The sequence below is a fragment of the Leptonychotes weddellii genome, chromosome 13 (genome assembly GCF_054177405.1).
Source record: "Leptonychotes weddellii isolate Sample4059 chromosome 13, ASM5417740v2, whole genome shotgun sequence".
Classification (NCBI taxonomy): Eukaryota; Metazoa; Chordata; class Mammalia; order Carnivora; family Phocidae; genus Leptonychotes; species Leptonychotes weddellii.
Window position 1 is genome coordinate 45,285,197 of NC_138381.1, and position 27,804 is coordinate 45,313,000.

The 27,804-nt window shown below is 38.0% G+C and overlaps 1 protein-coding gene across 1 annotated transcript in view; it reads right to left on the bottom strand.

Annotated features, from left to right (window-relative positions):
- GREB1L (GREB1 like retinoic acid receptor coactivator) overlaps window positions 1-27,804 on the bottom strand; it is a 246,342-nt gene that overhangs the window by 98,030 nt on the left and 120,508 nt on the right. The window contains exons 4-6 of the mRNA XM_081802542.1: window positions 14,911-15,070; window positions 14,504-14,701; window positions 4,564-4,766 (exon numbers count right to left, since the gene is read on the bottom strand). Of these exons, the coding sequence (XP_081658668.1) occupies window positions 4,564-4,766; window positions 14,504-14,701; window positions 14,911-15,067 (558 nt within the window). The 5' untranslated portion in view covers window positions 15,068-15,070. The remainder of the gene's footprint in view (window positions 1-4,563; window positions 4,767-14,503; window positions 14,702-14,910; window positions 15,071-27,804) is intronic.

Below are 27,804 nucleotides of genomic sequence, written 5' to 3' on the forward strand. Positions count from 1 at the left end.
AGAGGGAAGAGGGCAGAGGGAGAAGCAGACTCCCTGCTGAGCAGGGAGCCCGATGCAGGACGCAATCCAGGGACTCCAGGATCATGACCCGAGCCGAAGGCAGTCGCCCAACCAACTGAGCCACCCAGGCGCCTATAAATTTTTTATTTTAAAATAACTAACTTAAAATAAATCTACCAGAGCACCTGGGTGGGTCAGTCTGTTAAGCATCTGCCTTCAGCTCAGGTCATGATCCCAGAGTCCTGGGATGGAGTCCCGCATCGGGCTCCCTGATCAGCAGCTCTCCGTCCCTCCCCCTGCTCATGCTCTCTCTCTCTCTCAAATAAATAAATAAAAAATCTTTAAAAAATAAAATAAAATAAGTTTACTGATGAAGTGATACTCTCTTTTTAAACCCCCAAAACAACCTGTTACATAATTAACAAAGATATAGAAAAAGAGAAGAGAAAGGCCCCAGGATTAAAGACAGAATATTTCACAATGTACCAATCTCAGAATGCTGACAATCAAGTCCAAGCATTTAGGAATGGCAGCCCAATTTATTATTATTTATTCAGCAATTGTTTATTGAGTATCTACCTATATACCAGGCATTGTGCGAAACTGGAAAAACAGAGATAGTTGTAATTTCTGGTCAGTTACATACAATTAGTAATTCTGTGTAATTAGTTTATTACTATTACTTTATAGAATTATAAACATTGATATAATTTCATAAATTATTTAAAATATATTCAGAGATGGTTTGCATTTGAGAGCATTTGGCTATCTGTCCAATACTTTAGAGCTACAGGCCAAAAAAAAAAAATTGTCAGTGGCCGCCTAGTTCACCAAGTTCCCAAGCCATCTAACCATCCATCTCTCCATGCATCCATGCATCTATCCAACAAATCCATCCATCCATCCAACAAATACTTGTACTCTACCATGTGCTAGGCACTGTTTCAGGTACTAGGTTTTCAGCATGGAACAAAGCAGACAAAACGAGTGCCTCCATGTAACTTACATTGTGGTATGATCGTCATGCCTTGATGGAAAAGTGTCTGGTTGGCAAGGCGATGTAGCACCCAAATACAGTAAAATGATACAAGAACACTTCAGCAAAAATAATTAAAACAGTGCCCCCCAATAGATCCAAGTAGATCTATTGGATAGATCCAAGTAGTTCATAAAAGATTAGTGTGAGAATTAGAATTAACAAATTATGGAGGTGAGGTTTTGTCTTTTATCTTTTCTTTTGCCTATTCTCTGAGGTGAAAAGCAAGAGAGCATAAGTAGGAAGAAAAGCAAAGCAATTAGATAATCTTCAAAGAACAGAAATGGCACATTAATGATGAGAATTAATAATATTAAAGAGATAGAATTCTACAGCTCATTTTAAAAACTCTGTATTGTTTCAGTACTAACCTTCATTCAAGAGAGATTTTATCTGCTCGAAGTTCTTGTTGTTATCGTCAGAAAAAAATAGTGCTTCTTACAGCCAAATTACCTTTCTAGTTTTTCTGTCAATCAAGTCTTCCAATTGCATGGTAGATTTGGGACACATGAATGAACTGCCAACTGGATCAATATATATATTGATCCAATATAAATATAGATATATTTTAAAGATTTTATTTATTTCTTTGAGAGAGAGAGGGAGAGCACAGAGGGAGAATGAGAGGGAGAAGCAGACTCCTCCTGAGCAGAGAGCCTGATGTGGGACTCGATCCCAGGACTCTGGGATCATGACCTGAGCCGAAGGCAGACGCTTAACTGACTGAGCCACCCAGGTACCCCTGTTTCAATATATTTTTTAATCAATTTCCCCACAGTCTTTTGAATCTGCATAATTTATATAAAAATTTAGACAAATTGATATTGGTGTTCACTGAGATTCTAGTATATTTGAAGCTTAACATTTTTTCCCACTATATCTTAATGCATACTAAAATAATCTATCATCGGGGCGCCTGGGTGGCTCAGATGGTTAAGCGTCTGCCTTCGGCTCAGGTCACGATCCCAGGGCCCTGGGATCGAGTCCCGCATCGGGCTCCCTGCTAGGCGGGGAGCCTGCTTCTCCCTCTGCCGCTGCCTCTCTCTCTCTCTCTGACTCTCATGAATAAATACATAAAACACTAAAAAAATAAAATAAAATAATCTATCATCAGTAAGAATGTTGGATGGATATTAACTTTTAGACAACAGAGATTGAACATATAAAAATCTCAACAACGTACTTATCTAAGAGAAAACTTCAACCATTTTGTTGTATTACACTTTCAAATTGGGAAGTGGTTAGTAAAACATTATGTCCATTCACAAGGCTAGAGAAAGTAAGCAAAATTCCATTTCTATAAGGGTATGAATAAATATGACAGAGTGGAGAATAACTACCATGTAAAGAACAAGTGTTCTGTTCTCGGCACTATGCTTGATGGGTGCCTTATAAACATCACCATTTAATCTTTACAACCCTGCAAGGTAGGCGTCATTGGCCTCTTTCTATAGATGAGGAATCTGAGACCTGACAAGTAGCCTGCTCAAGTTCTGAAAGTACTAAGTGGTAAATCTGGCATTTTAACCTCAGTTCCAACTCCCAATACCCATTGTCCTGGATCTCATATACCTGATTACCTATAATTATGAAATCTATTATTCTGATAGTGTTTGTTGTGTCCTTTCTATGATATATTCTAGGAGGATTCCCCTAGTCATGAAGAATCATTGAATAAGAAGGCATCATGAGAGATTTTTCTGTTTGTGGTCAGAGCCACATATCAATTATTCCATTTGATGACACTACGATGCTTTTATTTTTTTTAAGTTTATTTATTTATTTATTTTTAGTAATCTCCACACCCAACATGGGGCTCAAACACACGACCCTGAGATCAAGAGTTGCATGCTCTTCCAAATGAGCCAGCAAGGCTCCCTGATGCTATGATGTTTTTATTTTTTTATTTTTAAAAGATTTTTATTTATTTATTTGATAGAGAGAGAAACAGCGAGAGAGGGAACACAAGCAGGGAGAATGGGAGAGGGAGAAGCAGGCTTTCCGCGGAGCAGGGAGCCAGACGTGGGGCTCAATCCCAGGACCCAGGGATCATGACCTGAGCCGAAGGCTGATGCTTAATGACTGAGCCACCCAGGTGCCCTGATATGATGCTTTTAAAATGCTAAAAGTAAGTTTCCTAAAATTGTTACAGCACAAGCCAACTAGGTTACTAGTTCTGAACAGCCTACCATGATTTTTGTCACACAGAACATTTGGAACACATAGTGTTGGATAAATGAGTGAACAACTGAAGACTTGGAAACTTCTTTGCTAATGTAGTCCAATGTGTAAACTTTACCATTAGGCTTCCGTGTTAAACCATCTGCTCAAAATCACTAAAAGAAAAGAAAATTAACAACTTTTTATGAAAGCCTTATGGAAATCATCACTTCTTTTCCTATGAACCAAGAGAAGGCTTTGAATTATAACGCAAGGAACCTTTATAAAGCATGGGCAGGGTTACTTTCTGACTCAAGATACTGATGTACGTATTTCTAAACTTTCCAATAATACTGTATAACTAGGAAAAATGCATCAAACTAAACAAAAACAGCTTAGAACCAATACAATTCTTGAATTCTTTGCCCTTTCCTCTCTTTTTCATTTTTATTGTTACTTGTGCCAAAAGCATCTATCTGATGGCATCTACAGTTAAAGAAATTCTGAGAAACTCCAGAGAAACACAGCAGCAAAGAAAGCAACAAAGCTCATGTGACATCTTATCTTAATTATTAAAATTAATTTAAAAATAAATCCACTCTTTATTTCCCATGATGTAAGGAAGCTAGGTTGTGAAAAAAAGCACAGACCCAAACTAACACCAGGCAGTAAAACAATTCTGAGATAGTTATATATTTTACATCATATATCTATTCCTAGTTATTTTGGTTGAACTCATGCTAAATATAAAATGAGAATCACATCAATCAAGTGTAGTTAGGAATAATGGGTGGTATGGAGAAACTAGCAATAACTTACAAAGTGGATAATCCACAATTGAATAATTGAGAGTTGACTTGACATCAGGTCCAAATCAATGACTCTATAAAGAGTGAATCCTACTTCGCTTCACAAAGTATTATTTTTTAAAAAATATTGTTATTTATTTATTTAAGAGAGAGAGCATGAGAGAGAGACAGCACAAACAGGGGGGAGGGGCAGAGGCAGAGGGAGAAGCAGACTTTGTGGAGCAGGGAGCCCAACATGGGACTTGATCCCAGGACTCTGGGATCATGACCTGAGCCAAAGGCAGACACTTAACTGACTGAGCCACCCAAGCACCAAAGTATTAATTTTTGATAAATCTCATGCCATCCATTAAGCCTGGTTTAAAAAAGTCTCTTCAAAGGTGGGTGTTTTGAGAATGAATAAAAAATAAAAGGTAATTTTTAAGAAGTTACTAAAAGAAAAAAATGTTTCATACTTGAGTTAAAGTACAGAATTCCCACCTAATTCTGTGATTTTTTAAAAGAAAATTCTGTGATAATTTAAAATAAACTTGTAGTTTAACTCCCTCATCTTAGAAGGAATTTTGTAAGTGTGGAATACTCACCTAAAAGTGCATTTTTCCCATGATCATCTGGTAGAAATCGCTTGTCTACAGCACACACTAGGATGTGTTCAGGAAGATTGGGAGACTTGGCCCCCACCAGGAGGAATCCTGCTGGGATGTCAATTTGTTCCATACACAGAGATACCAAACGCAAATCCTTTCCCGCTTGACAAAAACCTAAAAACCGGTAAAAAAGGACACAGTGAAATGTTTGGAAAGGTTCTATCTTCTTATCACCCATTTGGAGAGTGGATTTACCTGTGGGAATCACTATTAAGGACTAAATTTAAAGTCCATATACTCCAACCAGGAGACAAATCTATCATATGTGCCCCTCTGAGGGGAGCCGAAAAGACACAAAAAGGAGGTATTTCTGACGGGTTCAGTCAACATTGATGACTTTTTATATTTTCTGATCCACAAGTAAACAAATGATAAATATACACAAACTTTGAAAAATGTATGTAATTTTTATGTGCATATAATACAGTATTTTTATACTTTCAATGCAAGCTCACTTCTGTAAATGGTGACTGTCATAGAAGAGGGAGGCTTTCCATTTCACACGGGGAGGCTGCACCTCCAAGTTTGGTGGCTCATAAATGAATGGCCAGAACTAGAACCCAGAACTGTGAGGACAATCTTCATGAGCTACAACATGACAACACAGACAAAACCTTACATAACCACTTTATGTACCATAACATATTACACTAATTCATTAGTTCATCATTTATTAAAAATAATTTGCAACAGGTGCTGCCATAGGCCGGGGGATAGAGTTGAACAAATATACCTTCCTTTAAGAGCTCGCATTATAGTTAATTGAAAAAATGTATAAGGAACAAAATGTACAGTCACAAAACAATATTACAGAGGACAGCTATTTTCTGAGGCAAAGCACCCATGTTACATCTTCTGGGAGAAAATCAGTCCTCCCTGAACTCTAATTACATGATTCCTCTTGGAGAATTGTGATATTCTAGACTGACTGGAACTGGCACCTGGTCCAAGCTGGCCACTATAATATCCCGCCTTTCCCACCATAGTTGATTAGTTAGAGGCACCTGACATAAACTAAGCCATTCAAAGCCTTTTCTCTAGGAATTCTGAACATGGAGCCAGAGTGTGGCTTAGTTCGGTCTGTGGCAGCTCAGTTTCTTGCCTTGTGAGAGAAGTATGTCAGCACTGTCAGCAGATGGGAGGCTCAGGGGGAATATTCTGGCAGCATGTGGGCCCCTGAAGCCCAGTATATGTGCTTTTCCCATGGTTTGACCACGAAACATTTTGCTTAAGAATTCTTTGAATAACTTCTTCATTCTATCTAAAGCTAATCTCAGTTGGGTTGGGGTTCACTTGCAACCAAAAGAGGGTGAATAAAAGTATGATAAATACTATTTCAGAGAGTTGTGGAAGATGAAGCATGGACATATAACTCTCCGCAGACAAACCTGAAGAGACCATCATTATTGCCCAATACAAAGTAGGGAATAAACCATGCTAAATTCTTCCAATATCGATTCACTGTATGATGTTAACCAAATGCCAACAAACAATTGGATGCAATCAGTTAGTATATGAGAAATAATAAGAAAACAACATCCAAACATATGGTTTGGCTCATCAAATCTCAAAAGCAGACATAATGGAATTGGAAGAAGTCAACAGAAGAAAGACTAAAATGATATGACAATGGGGTTCAACCATTTCAAGCTTACAGGTCCCCTTTTAACACTAAAAACTTTCAAATTTAACTTTAGTGCTTATGAACTGAAAAAAACAATAGCAAAATGTTATTGTGAATTCTTTAACAATTTTGAATGAATCTATATTTTATTATTCACAATATCACCTATATGTATTTGAAAAATAGTAATTTGTACATGTGAATCATATTATTTATTTAGTTTACAAACATTTTTTGGAAACTATGGATACATAAAACCCCTAAAAAAATTCTGCTGCCCTCTCCCCATTTAAGGGACAGGACTCACAGGTTTGAAAGTGGGGAAATGATGATGATGATGGTATCGATGGCAGAAAAACTTATGGAGCACTTAACATAAGCCAGGTACAGTGCTAACCACTGCATAGATTATCTTATTTAATCCTCTCAACAATTACCAACTCCTTTCCAAAGATGGAGACATTGAGGCTCAGAAAGGTTAGGGAGCTTGTCTAAGGTTACATAATGAGCTCAGTAATGTCAGGGATGTAAGAGATGGGAAGTTTACTATATAAAAACAGGCCAAAAAGGGACGCCTGGGTGGCTCAGTCGTTAAGTGTCTGCCATCGGCTCAGGTTATGATCCCAGGGTCCTGGGATCGAGCCCCGCATCGGGCTCCTTGCTCAGCGGGGAGCCTGCTTCTCCCTCTGCTGCCACGCCCCCTGCTTGTGTGCTCTCTCTCTCTCACACACACAAAAGCAGACCAAAAAATATACTACTCAACTTGGCAAAAGAAAAGCTAAGAACAATTATAATCCAGATCTAAAACCATGAGAGGTGAGCATAGACATTTAACCAAATTCTAAAATATTAAATCTAGGAGGCATTTTAAAGTGCTGAAACACTAACTTCTTTAATCAAAGGAATTATTAATTTGTGTAGACAGTAAACCTAGAAACACATTTCCCTAAGAAATAGCACCTTCATCATGACTTGCTCCAAAAGGTAGACCACATATCTTCCCAAAAGGTATAGATAAATTCAGTGATGAGAGGTTTATGATTACCTATTGATGGAAAACAGGATGCTTGGGGAGCTGTCTTTGTCACTAAGAAGTAGTAATACAACCTTTCTACAACTTTGACTCACACCACATTAGAAGGAATGGACTAGATGAAATGATGAATCTGTACCAATTTATATGAATTTGCAAATTATGAGCTTTTTAGAACATCAGAGCTATACAGAACCTAAAGATCATCTCAGCATCTCCCAACAGGTAGTTATCACACTCCCAGGGATTTATAAAGGTATTCCATGATACTTGGAATTATAAGTCAAACTCAAATAAATACCATTACCAGTTTCTAAAGACTAATAAATAATCATTCTAATATCCTAGTTTTAAAACAGAATGTTCTGAGGGCCTTCCCTGCTACACTTAAAAGGATAGTGAAAACCAGTTGAATGAACTCAGGACTCATTTGTTTGAACCCCATATCAGTATGTGGCTTTGATTTTCACACAATTTTTTTAAGATTTATTTATTTATTTATTTGACAGCAAGAGAGAGACGGTGAGAGAGGGAACACTAGCAGGGGGAGTGGGAGAGGGAGAAGCAGGCTTCCCGCCAAGCAGGAAGCCTGATGCGGGGCTCGATCCCAGGACCCTGGGATCATGACCTGAGCGGAAGGCAGATGCCTAACGACTGAGCCACCCAGGCACCCCCACACAACTGTTTTTATTATCAGCCATATGTATTGATATGTCACTTAATCTATACTTGTAATACACTGCTGGTTAATGATGGGAAGCTCAGGGAGCACTGATTGTGTAAATAAGCAGTCATTTTACAAATGTGTCTAAAGATGCTCTTGCTAGAAATGAAAGTTAGATTCAATCCCAACCCCACTCATTAAATTATAAAATTATATAAAATGCACCAATATGTTTCTAGGACACACACACAAAAAAGAAAAAAGCAATGTCAAAAGTAAAATTTAGAGATTATAATCCAATTTGGCTTTTCATGTAAAAGGGAAAAGCTGACCTCATTCTGCAGCCTTTTCAGGAGCAGAAATTCTGCAAGCAGCAGCCTGAAACCTTTTCATCATATAGAGCAAAAATGCAAAAATTATAAAAATATACTACTATACCTTTTTAATCCTAAAATATAAAAATTCAAAAATTTGGGTATTAAAAGTAGATTTTGACTTCCTTTTTTTTTGATGCCAGGAAATATTTAAATATACTTAGCCCCCTGAAAAGCTATAATATTTTGAATTTGTCAATGAAATATGCTTTTTCTTACACAATTAACTTTGAATAAATTAAACAGCAATTACTGAATAATTAAATGTAGACAATTTTTTTCTCATATGCATGAATAAGATCAGAGTATATTAACATACTGGTCTAAAATAAATACTTTCTACTTAAAATCAATTCTTTATCACATGCCACATAGCCACAGAATTAGGTTTTAAATTCCTAAGGAGTTCAAAAGACTACATATTACTATAAAAGAAATTTGTGAGTCAAAGATTGGGTAACACTAATCTATTTAGTATGTAAATGAGGACACGAGGGCCCATAAAGGTTAAGATGGTCCAAGTTCAAATAGTAACTGGAAAAGGTGGGACTAAAACCTGTCTTGACTCTAAACTGATGGTCCCCCCATCACTGACATTAACATCTAACTCACACATAATGCTTCACCTTCCCTTGGTCTGATGTAGAAGGACCCTCTCCTATTGTTTCTTCCTTGCCTATTTTTTGGCTAAGACCTACTACCCAACTTTTCCAGCTGAATCCCAGGAGGCACTTTCCACACCAGCTCCTGCCTGTGAGCCATGGTCTGTCGGCACCCACCTACCTCATACTTGCTGATGAAACCTTAAAATTCACGGTTTTTCTGATGAGATTTCTAAAAGCAGTACAATGCAGCAAAGGGAAATCAAGGGGGAAAGTACAATTTTGGTTCTGGGCTTAACAGATACAGAGTCAAGAAGACATAGTGTGGAGAACACCTGAAGAAAGCAGGATTTTCTACAGAAGAAAGATGATTTCAGAATGATTTCTGCGGCAAAAAGAGAAATACACAGTCTGCCCAAATTAAGAAATACAAATAGTTTTCAGTATTCCAGCCTTTCAGGGTTTTCCCACTTACGATATGAGGACACCTAGAGGTCGAAAGTAATAATTATTAAACAATGACTGCATTCTAAAAGCATGTTTTCTACTACTCTCCTCCTTAAAAAAATTTTAAGGGGTGTTTATGGCAATGAAAAGAGAAAATGCCCTATTTTATGCTTAAAAAAAAAGCCACAATGATGAGAGTATATAAAAGGGGCACAAGAAGCAACTGAAGGTGCTTCCAATGTCCAAAACTGGAACAATCTGAGGAACAAAGTAAAGTAGTATTGGATTATAACTCAACATAAAATATCCATGAGTGCATAATGATATAAAGGACTGAATAAACTGATAAGTAGGGTGGGGGGGGAAGAGACTAATTCCCATTCAGAATTTTGAATAATTTATGCAGATACTCTGCCCTCAAGAAGGTGGAACATAATTCCCCATTCTTTAAGTGTAAGCTGAGCATAGTGACTTTCTTCCACAGTATGGAAAGTGGGGGAAAGCATGGAGATAACACCACTTCCACCAGGTGATCTAGGTCAACATCAACAGTCATAAATCATGTTGATAGAATGTACCTTTGATATCATATGATGAAAATGTCACTTTACCTTTGTGATCTTCCTTCCCCAAACCCATAACCCCAGTCTAATCAGGGGAAAAACATCAGACAAACTCCAGTAGAGGGTCACCTACAGTATACCTTACCAATAATTCCTAAAACTGTCAGAGTCATCAGAAACAAGGGAAGTCTGAGAAACTGTCACAGCCCAGAGGGCCCTAAGGAGACATGATGACTAACTAATTTAGTATCCTGGTGAGATTCTGGAACAGAAAAAGGATATTAGGTAAAAATTAAGGAACCCAAATAAACTATGAACTTTAATTATTATTAAAATTAATAATAGGGGCGCCTGAGTGGCTCAGTCGGTTAGGCATCTGCCTTGGGCTCAGGTCATGATCCCAGGGTCCTGGGTTTGAGTCCCACCTCAGGCTCCCTGCTCAGTGGGGAGTCTGCTTCTCCCTCATCCTCTGCCCCTCCATACCACACCACCCCACCCCCGCTGGTACTTTCTCTCTCTCATTCAAATAAATAAATAAAATCTTTTTAAAAAATTAGTAATAATGTAAGATGTCAACAATAGGAGAAACTACAGGGATATACTCTATACTATTTTCTGAACTTTTCTTTAAATCTAAAACTGTTCCAAAAAAATAAAGTCTATTGGGCACCTGGGTGGCTCAGTCGTTAAGCGTCTGCCTTCGGCTCAGGTCATGATCCCAGGGTCCTGGGATCGAGTCCCACATCGGGCTCCCTGCTCGGCAGGAAGCCCACTTCTCCTTCTCCCACTCCCCCTGCTTGTGTTCCTGCTCTCGCTATCTCTCTGTCAAATAAATAAATAAAATCTTTTAAAAAAATAAAATAAAGTCTATTTTTACAATGTCCTGTTTTATCTTCCTGCCTTCATGTTACTCACCAACACAAGCCACTGGGCCAATTCAGTTAAGAGGAAAGCGAATAGGAGAGAAAGAGAAAGCAAGGCTAAGTCCAGTAACAGGGTCAGGAGGAAATCAATCCAAGGCCAGAAATGGTTGCAAAATCAAGAAAAAGTTCCTTAGTTTAGTTTGTAATTATTCTGAGAATACACTCACCTGGCAAGGGTCTGGCCTTTTGCTATGATATCTTTTAACTGTTTCCTCTAAACCCTCATTCTTGGGATTCAGATCAGCTAATTATATACAAAATATATTAACAGGGATCTTCAATTAAGAAAAAACATTATGCAAAAAGCAATATTTAGTTTTTTTGAAGATTGAAAATAAGCTCTGTGTATCTGTAAAGAAGAGTGGGTAACTTAAGAAATGTGATTATGTTTGAAGGTCTGTAGGTTCCAAATATCTGGAGAAGCAGGTAGTTCTAGTCTCTAGAAATATGTCAGATTATTAATATAATAAAGATCAATTATTCAATCTCAAGTAAAGCCTCAAACAAAATGAAAAGAAACCTTATTCCTCCCCTGTAGGGTAATTTTGAATCACATCTGAACTAATCCTGAAAGAATCTTTCTTTTAGAGGCTTCTGGAAGACCTGGGGAAGAGTGCCCTAAGGAAGGATCTAAGCCTGTTTACTGTATGCAGGGAAAGGAAGATAAGTTATCGATGTGGGCACACAAATAACAATTTATTTGACAACTTGCCCCTAAGTAGCTTCATTTTTTGAGAGCAGTACTGAAATGCTCCCTTAACCCCTAGACCTCTGCAGCAAATTATTTTAATTAAGAAAAGGAATAATGGCAGATGGCCCTTCTTTGTAAACTTCATCTGCATTTCCTTAAGAAAATAGCCAAAGTTTTCACTTCGCAGAACCAGATTTGCATTCTCCAATTATCTCCAACTGGAAGGTTACAGAGTAATCTAAGTGGGGGAGGGGACCGTTTACCGAAACAGCTGTCAACACAAACTAAAGTAATCAAAGCAGTATTTGGAGGCCTCAAATTTGGTTGCCCTTCACCTGTTTAGACAATCAACTGCTTCCCAGCAGGGTGGGAACCTACACTATTCCAATAATTTACATAAGAAATTAGCAACCAAAATTTACATCTGAATGGTAACCCTAGAAGCCCATCAGGTATTAAGTATCTGCTTATCTAAATTGCCTCTAAAAATAGCTTTCCCTTCCTTTAAGTCTTAGGTAAATAGAGGATTTCCCACGAAGGGAAGGTGGTATGCTAAGACAAGTCAAGGCATTATATTGCCCAAATTCACCATTATTTCTTTTTTCTTTTTTTTAAATTAACATAAAATGTATTATTTGTTTTAGGGGTACAGGTCTGTGATTCATCAGTCTTACACAATTCACAGTGCTCACCATAGTACATACCCTCCCCAGTGTCCATCACCCAGCCACCCCATCCCTCCCACCCGCCTCCACTCTAGCAACCCTCAATTTCTATAAGAAAAATTTCAGGACTGTTCTGTCTTTGGAGGGAGAGGGCTCTTGGAACTACCTTAGACTGAGCTAAATTAAAAGAGCTATGGACAAACTTTAAAGTATCAAATTATAAACTACGCTTTTTGTTTTTAATGGCCACCTTCCGGGGAATTAAAAGGGGGAAAATACAGACATGTAATTCATTATAAGAAACCAAAGTAGCTGATGTAGGAATCTACCTGTAGGACTAGTGTTTTCAAGTTGTTTTGGAATGTGAATTTATACTTGAGTGGGATCTCCGCCACACACACACAAGGAAAATTGCACCTCCAAGTTTTAACCTTCCTCTCTAAAATTAACTATTACCCTTCCCTTACACTTTACATAACTGCTATAAGAGTAGTGTTCTCGTGTTTTAAAGTTCAAGAAATAGTTGCTATCTGTTAGATCACGGTGTTTATACCTTGGTGTGCACTAAACAGCTTTCCATACCTGGTTGTTAGTAATACCAGTGTCAACACCCCCAAAAGGCAAACTGAAAACACACTCAGAACATAGGAAAAATGGGGAGCCCCCCCATTTTTGGTATAAAATTTGATATTTCAAAACTATCCCCTAAAGCTTTTACTCTGGTTCTATCTAATTCTTACATATAACAAGATTCTCAATGACAATCTAACAATATTTTAAGCATAATTTCAATGTCTGGTTGTTAACTGTTAAGTATGATTTGACTGATCAATTAAATAAAAGGTACAAAAATGGATATAAAAGAGCTAAGTGGAAACCCAATCCAGTCACCTTCTACACAAATATAGGTTTAAAGGCCTATATTACCAACAATAATGAGTAAATTGATATATATTATATTAAGTCTGGGCAAAAGAAACCAATCACATGTGGAAGAAAATTTATAAAGAATGATGTGCTAGAGGCAGGCCCAGGTGCAAATAGGCTACTAGAATTAAGGATTTTGAGCTTTTTACAGTTTATCAGATTCTTTTGAGAAGGAAAGAAAGGAAAGGAAAGGAATGGAAAGGAGAAGGAAGGGAGAGAGAGAAAAGGAAAAAAAAGGCAAGAGAAAAATCAAACTTTCAAACAGTGCACACTCATTTATCTGGATTTGCACATTTGAATTTCTAGTTTATCCCAGATTATTTGCAATTCAAGCTTTGTAGGGAGAAATGTCCTAGAATCTTACCCCTCTCCTCCTACCTCCTCACCTCCAAGATTTGTATGCATTGTAATCACCCCATGTGATTCTACACTCAATTAGGCTGGGATAGCCAGAAAACAGCACATAAACTAAACAGAGGGAAGAGAGTATATTTTAAGTTGTGATATCATCAAAACCATGAAATACTGAGAACGTTTTATATTTGGATTTCCTTTTTAAAGTGTGGTTGAAGCCTTAGTGGAAGAGGAGGCTGACAAAATAAAATGGGGTTATGAAAATATGTACATTTTTATCTTCTACAAATAACACTATACTGTATGACTGTTCAAAATAAATGGAAAAGGTAAATATAAAACATCTAATATATCCATTATTATTTTGAGGGTGGAAGAGAAAGAAGTAGGAAGACAGGACACTTTATTTTTTTTATTTTTTTTTAAATATAGTTTGATTTGCATTTCTGGGATTTCTTTTTTTTTAAAGATTTTAATTATTTATTTGACAGATAGAGACACAGCGAGAGTGGGAACACAAGCAGGCGGAGTGGGAGAAGGAGAAGCAGTCTTCCCACAGAGCCCCCGATGCGGGGCTCGATTCCAGGACCCTGGGAGGGACCGTGACCTGAGCCGAAGGCAGACACTTAACGACTGAGCCACCCAGGCGCCCCAACACAGGACACTTTAAAAGTTCCTAAAATAGTAGTATTCTTGCAGGAAAAACCCCGATCTGGGCCTAGGCTTGCTTTGCCACATATCATCTCAGAGAAGTCATTCAACTGCTCTGAATCCTACTTTCTTCATCTAGAAGATAGATCGATAATACCTGTCTTTTTTATAGACACATGCTGTGAAATCACAGGAGATAATGTCAGTGAGAGCATAATCATTCCTCATTCCTTTCTGTAATTACTGGTTTCCAGCCTTGAGCACCACATGCGATGACTGGAAACTAGCCAGACAATAAAGAGGGATCAGAAACAAAACAAAAATGAAACCTACCATCTGTAGTGCAAGATCCTTCTGGGGCAGGCTTTTGTGAATAGGGAATTGGTGGGCTATTTGAATCAGACATTTCTTCATCATCTTCATCATCTTCCATTTCATTAACTGTTAGATTGTTAGAAAAATCCAGGCTTCCATTTTGAGTGTAGCGGTGCACCAAATCTTTATCCAGATCCTCCACCTTGGGTTTTACATCTGGGTGAGCAAATAAATCACAGCTAAGTTAATAAAAAGATGTTTATGGAAAAATAACCAAAAGAAAAATTCATAGTTCTAAAAGATATCGGAGGACAGGGAGACAAGCAATGTCTAACATTTAATCAATTTACTTCAGAGGTCCCCAGATTTGGAATTTCCACTTCTTTTAAAAAGAGTCTAGAAATGTGTGGGATTGAGAAACTTACCTGCAGATGAGAAAGGATGCTGGTCAGGGTCCAAGTACAGCTGGGAAAAAATTGGCCGTGGTACCACGCTACTACATCTGAGAGATGCTTCTATGGAGTTGTGGAGAGCTTCCTCAAATTGAGCAGATTTCAGTTGCCCAGCATATGAATTCCCCATGGTCTACACCACCCCCCCAAAAGAGAAAGAGGAAGAAAGGAAAAAATTGATATGATTAGAGGACTCCACGTCTGCAAAGTACACGAAGGGCTGATATAAACTATATCCATACATCTTGTTAAGATTCATACATGAACTTTCCCTATATTTCTTAAGACAATTTGTATCAGTTTATCCGTTACATCACTTTTGCTTTTTGTCTTTATAATCCAAACCCATTTCAAAAAGACCCTTTAGAGGAGCTTATATCTGAGAATCAAACAGTAATAAATGCTTTAAGGTTCTCCAACCAGTAAATCAAGATTGACCTGTCAATTGTGAAGCTGAACATGGTGACAATGGGGCCACACCTCCTCCTTAAAACTAGTGGGCTCCCATAACCCTATACCAACTCTATCAGTGCTTTTAGCGTAAATCTCTAGTTACTTCTCTCTCTACTAAAATCTTCTTACCCTGGCACAGTGGGGGGAGATGCTTCTCTGGGGGAAAAAAAAAAAATGAAAGCTTTATGATAATATACTTAATTGACAAATTCCTAAAATAAAGATTTAAACCTTTTAAACCCAAAGAAGTCATTCATGCATTATTAGTATTTATTTTAAAAAAGTGTGTTTTTTTTCTTCATCTAAATCATAATCTCATTTGCGACCCTTTAGGAAAGTATAATGCAGGAAGTTCTAAAGTCGTGGCCTTTACTTCTCATAACTAATATTTGTATAGTTCTTGCTAGTTACAAAAATCTCCATGTATATAAATAATAACTACAATTCATGAGGTGCTAACTATTGGCTACACCAACGTTTCTCAAAGTGCGGTCTGAGGTCACCAAAACCCTTTCCGGGGTTCAGGGGGTCAAAACTCTTTTCAAACTTATTACTAGGATAGCATTTGCCTTTTTTACTCTCAGTCTCTCATACATGTACAGTAGAATTTTCCAGAGGCTGCATGATGTGTGATGCTGCAACAAGTTGAATGTGGAAGCAGACAGACCATGCTTCTTGCTAACTTTTTTTTTGGAAAATACAGTTCTTTTTCACAGAATATGTTTTTTATGTTGACATATAATGGGTTTATTATTTTAATTCTTTAAGTTACTATGTGTTTTAAATAGGCTCAGGTCATGATCTCCGGGTCCTGGGATTGAGCCCTGCCTTGGGCTCCCTGCACAGCAGGGAGTCTGCCTCTCTTTCTCTTTCCCTCTGCCCCTCTCCACCACTCATTTTCTCTCTCTCTCTCAAATAAATAAATAAAATCTTTTAAAATTTTTTCTTAGTCTTGTGGTGCCTGGGTGGCTCAGTCGTTAAGCATCTGTCTTCGGCTCAGGTCATGATCCCAGGGTACTGGGATCGAGCCCTGCATCGGGCTCCCTGCTCAGCGGGAAGCCTGCTTCTCCCTCTCCTACTCCCCCTGCTTGTGTTCCTTCTCTCGCTGTGTCTCTGTCAAATAAATAAATAAAATCTTAAAAAAATTTTTTTTCGGGCGCCTGGGTGGCTCAGTCGGTTAAGCATCTGCCTTCAGCTCAGGTCATGATCCCAGGGTCCTGGGATCAAGTCCTGCATCGGGCTCCTTGCTCAGTGGGGAGCCTGCTTCTCCCCCTGCCCCCCCCCCCCGCTCGTGCTTTCTCTCTCTCTAATAAATAAAAATCTTTAAAAAGAAAAAAAATTTTTTTCTTAGTCTTAATTTCTAATAAATACAATCCACATAAGCAAAACTCAATAATTTCTGAGTATAAAGGGATTCTGAGATGAAAAGTATGAGAGATGTTGAGCTGGACAGTACACTAAACAGTTCATAAAAATTATTTTATTTAATCCTTAGTATCCTGAAGTAGATAGGGCCTCTTCTCATTTCATAGATGAAAAACTAAGGCTTGGAGAAGCCAAGTGACTTGCCTGCTATCATCCAGCTGGTAAAGGTCAGAACCAGAACTCAATATTTAGCTATGATGATAAATCCTGCACTCCTAGAGTACAGGCTCAACTTGGATAAATCTCGTTTCAAGAAGGGCAATTTGAGGGGCGCCTGGGTGGCTTAGTCGGTTAAGCATCTGCCTTCGGCTCAGGTCATGATCCCAGGGTCCTGGGATCAAGTCCCACATCGAGCCTGTTTCTCCCTCTCCCTTTGCCACTCCCCCTGCTTGTGCTCTCTCTGACAAATAAATAAATAAAATCTTAAAAAAAAAAAAAAAAAGAAAGAAAGAAAGGCAGGCAATTTGAGGGGCACCTGGCTGGCTCAGTCAGAAGAGTGTGCAACTCTTGATCTCAGGGTTGTGAGTTTAAGCCCCACATTAGGTGTAGAGATTACTTAAATAAATAAAACTTAAAAAATTTTAAAAAAGAAAAGAAAGGCAATTTGAGAATATCTTAGTCCCACTTATCTCATCAAGGAGAGGGACCGATACTAAATTTCATCTGGAACTCCAACTTTGATTGACTCTCTGGAGGGAGTCCCCAGAGGACTAATTAAGAAGGACCCTGAGCATGCATCTGGGCTCAGCAGGAAAAGAAAGGCAAGACCCGGTGGTGATGACTCAGCAGAGAATGGGTGATGCATAGCACAAACTTACTATTGGGTTTCTCAGATTTATGTGCATGAGCTCCATAGGAGATTTTGGTGGCTCTGAGTATCTCTGTATAGCAAAGAAGGCCGGTTACATGATTCCTGGTAGCAGTGAGTAGTATTCAGAGATTTCCATCAGAGTAGCTAAGTTTATCAAAGCTTTGTTAGAGATACTTATGATTTGAGGAAAAGCTGGAATTATATTTTGGCAAACCTTTCTCAAAATAGGGAATAAGAAACTAAATGCCATGGATTTAAATTAGTAGGTTCCTCTTTATAAGGAAAAGAAATTTTGTAACTGTATGAGGTGATGGTTAACTAAACTCACTGTAGGAACAATTTTGCAACATATACCTTTATCAAATCATCATATTGTACATATAAAACTTATACAATGTTATGTGTCAATTTTATCTCTATAAAACTAGAAGAAATAAATTACTAGGTTTCTTTCTTATAAAAAGTACATACCCAAAAGTATATGTATGATACTCAAAACTGTAAGTGGAAGAAAAACAACAAGGTCTGTCAAATAAAGTTCTCCTGAAATACCAAGTTTTTGTTCAAGCTTTTAAGACTCTCCATTAGTATAACTATAAACAATTTAAATTTTCTGAAGCTCAAAAACAATTTATTTTTCAGTAGAACCACATGGGATCAAAACAGGGTGGGGTTGCAGGAGAAATATGCTGTGCCACCAGTTTATGTATGTAAGTCAAAATTTAATAGCCATTTCACCTTTCTTCTTTGCAGAAGGGAGAAAACTACCAGCACAGCCATGGCATTTAACTGTGGAGAACAATGGAATAACTTCAAAGGTGGACTTTTAGCCTTTCTCCAGAGCACCAAATGCCTGGAAATCTTGCCTCTACTTAACTATTACCTGCTCAACAAGTTATCTTCCTTTTATCATTGAAAACCTTGAGAACCATATTCTCTAAGAGATCTTTTTAGTTTAATAAAGAAGTGCCCAGTTGTACCTGAAGGACTACATAATTTCAATCTCTTTAATTTATAGTTTAAGGAGCAATATAACAGATACATATATGTATAGCAAATAAATATTGTGCTGAATAAAAATATTAAGTCAACAGAAAATGGGTGATCAAGTTTCACCATCATAGAAGATATACATAATCCAACAAGAGCACTAGCAATATTCAGGGGAAGACAAAGGGAAGTACCCATGAAACAGTTGGAAGAGTAAAAGGAAGTGACTATTCCAAGTGAAAACATAACTGGGCATTTTTCAAATGATAATGATAATGTGAAGAATTATAAAACTGACCCTAGGCTTCTTTAGTGCTGAGTATGGAGTTCTTCCCTTTATTAGTTCAAGTTCATTGCTACCCAATTTCCAGTTCAATGTTACCAAAAGAAAGGGAGAGTTCAAGGAAGAAGCCTTGTTAGTGCAATGTATTCTTAATATCATATGCTATAATTTTTAGGGTCACTGAAACTGTTGGCATTATCCACCCAGACTACCAGTGTTCCTTTCATCTGAATCTCAAAGATCTCCAGTGCCTGAGATGGCATAACATCCCACTGTAATTCACTGTGAATAAATCCAACTTCAGGTCAGAAAACAGAGAACTACTTTTCAGAATTTTCAGAATCAGTTGTTGAATCAAATACAATAAGAAAGCAAACTTGCAATTTCTACATATATATGCATAACTTATATATCGGCTTTCATTAAGGACTACAGACCTCTGAGATGCTAATAGACACTCTTGTGACATTAAAGAAATCTCTAAGAAAGACATGGTACAAAATATGGGCTTTCTGCACCACTAATTCTTTTTTTTAAAGATTTTTATTTATTTATTTGAGAGAGAGAGAGAGAACACACGGAGAGAAGGAAAAGCACGGTCCCTGCTGAGCAGGGAGCCTGATGCGAGGCTCCATCCCAGGTCCTCAAGTTCATGACCCGAGCTGAAGGTAGATGCCTAACTGACTGAGCCACCCCGGTGCCCCCCAATAATTCTTTTTGAGAGAAAGGGGTGGGGAGTGGCAGAGGGAGAGAAAGACTCTTAAGCAGGCTCCTCACGCAGCAGCATGGAGCCTGATGTGGGGCTCAATTTCACCACCCTGAGATCATGACCTGAGCTGAAATCAAGAGTTGGATGCTTAATTGCCCCATGCACCACTAATTAATTGCTCAAAATGCTAGTAGGATCAAGTACAAACCACCACACCATTGTGGTTTGGTGTCTTTATGCTCTAGCCTTTTCCCTTTTCTACAGAAAAATAAAAGGGCTGGAGTAGAACAGTCAGCTTCCATCACTGGTGGCTTTAGGAATAGGGACTGAAGAAGTAAGGAAAAGGGTAGCTTGGGAAATAGGTACCTGCTAATGGCTCCATGGCCTCTTCCAAATTCTCCTTTTTTCTGTTGAAAAGGGAAAGGAGAAGCAATACAATTTGAGGGAGACTACTTCTTGATCTGTGATGTTTTTATTTCCCTTTTGTCAAATGTTTCACGGTTAATAGTTACTGTATTATTAATACAATAATTACTCTTAATTACGAAGTACACAGGACAGAGGAAGAAACATTTCCTTTAACTTGATCCCCAAAGACTTTTTACAACTAACGCATTAGATAAGGGGTGTCTGGGGCTCTCAAGGGGCTCAGTTGGTTAAACGCCCGACTCGATTTCAGCTCAGGTCATGATCCCAGGTCCTGGGATCGAGCCCCACGTTGGGCTCCCTGCTCAGCAGGGAGGCTGCTTCTTCCTCTCCCTCTGCCCCTCCCCACTGTTCATGCTCTTTCTCACCCTCTCTTTCTCAAATAAATAAATAAAATCTTTAAAAAAATAAAGCATTAAGATAAGATTTCAGAATACATATTCGTATTTTTCAAATGTTAACTTTAAGCTATGTGTGAAGCACGTACACAATGGTAGGCATCTAACAGGCAGGTGATATGCTACCAGTTGCTGCTATCATTATTACTATTACTGGTAGTGGTGGTCCTTGTTGTCATTGTCAAGAAATGTGAAAGGAAACATTCTTCTTTGGACAATTACAAGTAACGTGGAGAGCCTGCTAACTGCCAGGTAAGTACTCTATTGCCTCCATTTTTTTTCACATTTTAAAAATTTTATTATGTTATGTTAATCACCATACATTACATCATTAGTTTTTTTATGTTATGTTAATCACCATACATTACATCATTAGTTTTTGATGTAGTGTTCCATGATTCATTGTTTGTGCGTAACACCCAGTGCTCCATGCAGAACGTGCCCTCTTTAATACCCATCACCGGGCTAACCCATCCCCCCACCCCCTCCCCTCTAGAACCCTCAGTTTGTTTTTCAGAGTCTGTCGTCTCTCTTGGTTCATCTCCCCCTCCGATTTCCCCTCCTTCATTTTTCCCTTCCTACTATCTTCTCTCTCTTTTTTAACATATAATGTATTATTTGTTTCAGAGGTACAGATCTATGATTCATCAGTCTTACACAATTCACAGCACTCACCGTAGCACATACCCTCCCCAATGTCTATCCCCCAGCAACCCCATCCCTCCCACCACCCACCACTCCAGCAACCTCAGTTTGTTTCCTGAGATTAAAAATTCCTCATATCAGTGAGGTCATATGATACATGTCTTTCTCTGTTTGACTTATTTCGCTCAGAATACCCTCCAGTTCCAACCATGTCGTTGCAAATGGCAAGATTTCATTCCTTTTGATGGCTGCATAATATTTCATTGTATATATATACCACATCTTCTTCATCCATTCATCTGTCGATGGACATCTTGGCTCTTTCCACAGTTTGGCTATTGTGGACATTGCTGCTATAAACATCGGGGTGCACATACCCCTTCGGATCCCTACATTTGTAACTTTGGGGTAAATACCCAGTAGTGCGACTGCTGGGTCATAGGGTAGCTCTATTTTCAACTTTTTGAGGAACCTCCATACTGTTTTCCAGAGTGGCTGCACCAGCTTGCATTCCCACCAACAGTGTAGGAGGGTTCCCCTTTCTCCGCATCCCCGCCAACACTGCCTCCATTTTTAAGAGAGCTGAGGCCTAGAGAATTTAAGGAACTTGCTCAAGGTGAAACAAAAAGGAGATGGCAAAGACAGGAGTAGAATCTAACCAGTTTGGCTATAGCAACAGCTCTCTTAGGCTATCTTAATCACTGAGATCCCTCAGCTCTTTAAATACCTACAATAATAACCTAATTGGGTAAATGGATACTCTATAAAGTATTACTTAATTGCCAAGCCAAACAAAACAAAATAAAACAAAACGAAACCAAAACAACCCAAGGAAGATTTTTGTTTGTTTGTTTGCTGATTTGTCCTTGTCTCTGTATTTCACGGCTACAAGACAAGGCTGAAAAAGTTTTAGCTTAAGATATGGGGCATTAATAGGCACAAAGCCAAGCAACAATTTTAAAAAGTCAAAATAAAATAGAACTACCCCTCCCCTCAAGAAAAAGACCCCAAACCTCACTGTATTAGATGAAAGGGAAAGATAAACAAAGGGTAAATTATTTAACAAAGAATAACCAAATATACATATATAGGGGAGAAAGCATAGGCCAGCCCTTAGACTCCAAAGCATCTGATGGATGGGCTGCATGTCCCCTAATTTTGAGAACTCTCTTGTTCATACCCTTTTCTCCCCATTGCTTCCAACTTTGGAAGACTTGGTCATGTTTCATTAATCCATTCTGTGGCAAGTCTAGAAATCAAAAACATTCTTATCAACTCCCTAAAATATTAGGAATGTTTACATAACTTAGTTTCCTCCAATATTTTCCCCATCTGAAAAAGTTTTTATTTTCTATTAAGGACAAGAGAAAGTTTCCTAAAACCCAAATGATAAAAAGAAGGAATGAACTTGAGAGTGTATCTTCCTTGACTTTCTTCTTACACCAGTTTAAAAAGTACTAGATTTGAGATACGGCCCAATCTATTATTTTTGAAAAAGTAACACAATTTCATTTCTATTTCCCTCTTCCATCTGCGGCAGACCACTTAATCTAAGTAGGTAGAAGTAAAAACTAAATTTCTGACATTAATAATATGATATGAATTTTTTTTTTTAAGATTTTATTTATTTATTTGACAGAGAGAGAGAGACACAGCGAGAGAGGAAACACAAGCAGGGGGAGTGGGAGAGGGAAGAAGCAGGCTTCCCGCGGAGCAGAGAGCCTGATGCGGGGCTCGATCCCAGGACCCCGGGACCATGACCTGAGCCAAAGGCAGACACTTAACGACTGAGCCACCCAGGCGCCCCAATATGGTATGAATTTACTGGAAATTTTAAAAACACAATTTTTCTTGTAAAGATAATGTTGTTACAAGCAGGAAAAAAACTGGGAAGTACACACAATAATGTGTTAATAATGTTTATCTATTGATGTTATATTGTTTTTAAACTATCTTTTTTCAGGGCACATGGATAGCTCAGTTGGTAGAGCATGACTCTTGATCTCAGGGACCTGAGGTCGAGCCCCTTGTTAGGCATAGAGCCTTCTTAAAAAAAAAATAAACTATCTTTTTTTTTCTATTTTCCGATTTTTAAGGTAATGAACACTATTATAGCATAATATAATAAAGGAAAGGAAAATATCATATAATGAGTGAGCTAATCCCAACTCTATGACTATCCTTGAACAGCAGTTTAAAACATAGGCTTATTACTTAACAACTGGATTTGCAAAATGAACATCCCTTCACCCTTTCCTGGTGCTTCAAGATTCCAGGGAGACTACAATTCATTCCAGCGCTTAGACTGAGAACTTCTCATTAAGATTTGGAGTTTCTACTACCTTCTACCTAATACTCTAAACTATTTCCCCCCCAGTTATGATATACTTGTATTGGCCCAACCATCTCCCTCAACAAGTTCCTCTTTTGATCAAATATTTTCAAGGTACTACACTTGGGCTATTTATAAAAGTTGACTTTTATTTTATTTTATTTTATTTATTTAGAGAGGGGGGAGGGGCAGAGGGAAAGGGAGAGAGAGAATCCCAAGCAGCCTCAATGCCCAGCGCGGAGCCCGACACAGGGCTTGATCTCACAACCCTGAGATCATGACCTGAGCCAAAATCAAGAGTCAGACGCCCAACCTCCTGAGCCACACAGGCACCCCTAAAAGTTGACTTTTAATACCAACCATCTGGAGAAAGTAAACATTAACTTTAAAATATATAGGGAGAGGGGCGCCTGGGTGGCTCAGATGGTTAAGCGTCTGCCTTCGGCTCAGGTCATGGTCCCGGGGTCCTGGGATCGAGCCCCACATCGGGCTCCTGGCTCAGCCGGGAGTCTGCTTCTCCCTCTCCCTCTGCCTCTCCCACTGCTCATGCTCTCTCTCTCTCTCTCTGTATCTCTGTGTCTCAAATGAATAAATAAAATCTTTAAAAAAAATAAAATAAATAAAATATATAGGGAGAAAAAGGATCATTACAGTTAGTGACAAGAAAGAACGAGAAAAACACGGATTTTAAAAAATCATGTACATGCTAAAAGAAAATCTAAGGTACTACTTTAGGATTAGTATAGTTTTAACAGCAAGATTGGCTATGGAGAAGATAGGCAGGGATATATATTTTTAAAGTAATAACTCATTTAAAAAATATTTCGGATTTGTATTTCCAAGCACTGTCTACTGAAAACTCTGAGAAGCAATGACAATTCAATAACAATAAGCACTTCCTAGTACCCTGACTGTGGTTTTCTACTACCATTCCCCACTGAAAAGAATCAAAGCTCCTTGAAATTATGGCCAATTCCAGGTCTGAGGCAGGAAATGCACTTGAACAGACAGCAAAGAAGCTATCAAGGGGTAATGGATCACGTCAAAAGACAGGAGTCAATATGAAATGTTCCCATAGGCCAAGGACTAGAGAAATTGAACATAAAAGAGAAAAAATGCAATGCAGTGAAACATATTTAAAATATAAAAACTCACAAATTAATTTTGCTACTCAAGGAAAAAAAGAGAGATCTCCTCTTGGAAAAAAACAAACAAAACAAAACAAAACAAAAAATCCCCAAAGCATCTACTTGAATGTGGCTAAAAGGAAAGGGAAAGAGGGAAATATTTATTCTGCTCTTCCTGTACTTCAAAGTAACCAAATAGTCCTGGTTTTTGAGAGTTTTAATATTTTTAATGAAGAATTTCAGCTAATAAGTGTGGAAAGAATGACAGAATTATAAAACTACCACTTTGCAAACCTTAATACAAAATTCATTTAGGCAACTTTAATAAATGGGGGAACTTTATAACACAGGGATAAGGCTGACACCTCCTGAACCCACAGCTCAAGTTTAGCAACACTAATAGTGAAGCAATGAGGCATCAGGAGCCTCCCCACAAGAGACAATAGGAAGCACACACACTACGTAGGAAGTATTTCTGCCGATTTGAATACAGTCAAATCCTTACATCTAACTTCCATTTATAGGATGGAGGAACAAGTAAAGAAACAAGTAAACTCAGAATAGGGACAGGTAGAGAGAACAACTGATCTAGTTTCTGCAACAAGCCAGGGTTATCTGGTTTATAATTTGGAACTAGGGGGACGCCTGGGTGGCTCAGTCAGTTAAGCGTCTGCCTTCAGCTCAGGTCAAGATTCCAGGATCCTGGGATCGAGCCCCATGTCGGGCTCCCTGCTCAGTGGGGAGCCTCCCTCTCCCTCTGTGGCTCCCCCTGCTTGTGCTCTCTCTCTCTGCGTCAAATAAGTAAATAAAATCTTAAAAAAAATAAATTTGGAACTAGGATTCAAGTTTAGACTAAAAGTCCATGTTTTTTTCCCCCACTAAGACATGCTATTTGACATAGAAACAAGGTAGGCATGAAGATGATACATTCTGTTTGTGGTATGTGTGTATATTTGGGTTTGATTTGAGGTTTTTGTTTTTAAGGCCCAATTTTTTTGTCTGTGTGCCAGACATAGTACTAAAAAAGCCAACCTCATGTACCTTGTCAGTTTTCTGTTACCCTTTACTCTATGATGTTGTCACTTACTCTCCAAACTTTTAACAGTTATCCATCCAGCCAAGCAGCACTTATAGAAATCCTATAGCTGAAGAGTCAGATGACTTTAATTCAAATCCTATACCCACTACCCATATGATATTGGGCAAGTTACTTAGTCTCTCATCTGTAAAATGGGGTAATACAACCAATATCATAGATTTTTGTGAGAATACATAAGATTTAATGCATATATAACATTTTTAGAATAGTGCCTGGCACAGAATAAATGTGAAAAAAGAGTAGTAATAGGGGCGCCTGGGTGGCTCAGTCGGTTAAGTGTCTGACTCTTGATTTTGGCTCAGTTCATGATCTCAGGGTCCTGGGATCCGAGCCCTGCTTTGGGCTCCACACTTAAGGTGGAGTGTGCTTGAGAGTCTCTCTCTCCCTCTGCCCCTGCCCCCCACTCACATGCGTGTGCATGTTCGCTCTCTTTTTCTCTCTCAAAATAAAAAAATAAAATCTTAAAAAAAAAAGAGTAGTAATAGGTTGGGCTTTTTTGTTTTTGTTTTGTTTTTGAGCATTGTGCTACATTGAAGATACTAAGAAAAGTAAGATGCACTTCTTCCCTTGCATGTATTAGGCATTACAGTAGATTCTGGGGCATTGTTCTGGGAACAAATGGCCATCAATGTAAAAGTTCCAAAAGCTGCTATTTGGTACTATATACAATTTATTTATTAAGAAATTTTACAGTCACATATACAAACCATTATTGTCCCTCACAGCTATCGGATTCTTTGTATAAGAAAATTACTTGTAGTGATGAATCACTAAATTCTACTCCTGAAACCAATATTACACTATATGTTACTAATTAGAATTTAAATATGAACTTGAAACATGAAAAAAAAAAAAAGAAAATTACTTGTCATATAGCATTACTGCTCATACAACTTTTCTCTATTAAAAATATTCACTGGGGCACCTGTGTGGCACAGTCGGTTAAGCATCTGCCTTTGGCTCAGGTCAAGATCCCAGAGTTCTGGGATCAAGCCCCACATCAGGCTCCCTGTTCAGGGGGGAGTCTGCTTCTCCCTCTGCCTCTGCCCCTCCCCCTCCCCCTGCTCTTGTTTGTGCTCTCTCTCAACTAAATAAATCTTTAAAAAAATTAATCACTGACGACAGTGATAATGGAAATCAAACATGGTTCTTGCAAGTTCTCACAGTCTATAATCCAAAATTAAAAGCAAGAATATATTCACATTTCTCTCTCTTTTGTGCTCTTTTTGCATTTCATTTATTCTTTGAAATTGACATTTGTTGCACTTGATTATAATTAGTTGAGTCTAGTGTCTGACTCTCCCATTAGATTATGAGTTGTTAGGGGAAATATTTTGTTTAAAACTAGAATGAGTAAAAAAAAATAATGAATACATCGAGCTTTTTGTATGTCTTATCTAATTATACATTAAATGAATTTGAAGAGATATTATCTCTCCCAAGCACATTCCAAAAAAGCACAAAGCTAACCATGCATTCAAAACAAAAGTATGTTATTTCAATTTTATTCATTCTCTTTGCTGAAAGTCTTTAGAAAATGCAAATAGATTAAAAGACAAAATTTCCAACCTCTTTTAATAGTTCTGTACATTTAAATCTGGATGAATCTCTTTTGACATTTTCTGAAGCCAAAAGTATTTTAGGTACTGAAATAAAAACCCTGCCCTACTAACTTTATTCTAAAACTAACCATTTCTACCAATATTTGTCTTAAATTGTTATGTAAATACTGTAAGATGCAAACTAATTTCATAATAATTATTAAAAAGTGTCATAATTAAAAGATAAAGTACAATGCTATTTTTTCTTTGCAATGAAGAGGTACATGTTTCTACTGGAAATCTTTACTTTCTTCCTTGAAATACCAGAAATTCTTCTGTAAAATAAACACATCTCAACAAGACTCTCTGGAACTAGTATAATTACCAGAGGCAATCCCTGTTTAAGATCAAAGAAGCAAAACAATAATAGGCAACGTGTGACCTCGACCATGTCACCAGAGACCAATTTTTCAACAGGGAGAAGAGTCAATAATCCAGAACAGAAAACATTAAATAACCAGAAATGCTTCCAAAGTGTGGTTTACCGCATCCATCAAGGCTGCCACACTCAGAGAGTTCAGAGTCTCTACGGTTTCAGAGAACAAACTTGTGGGGATTTATCACAGCA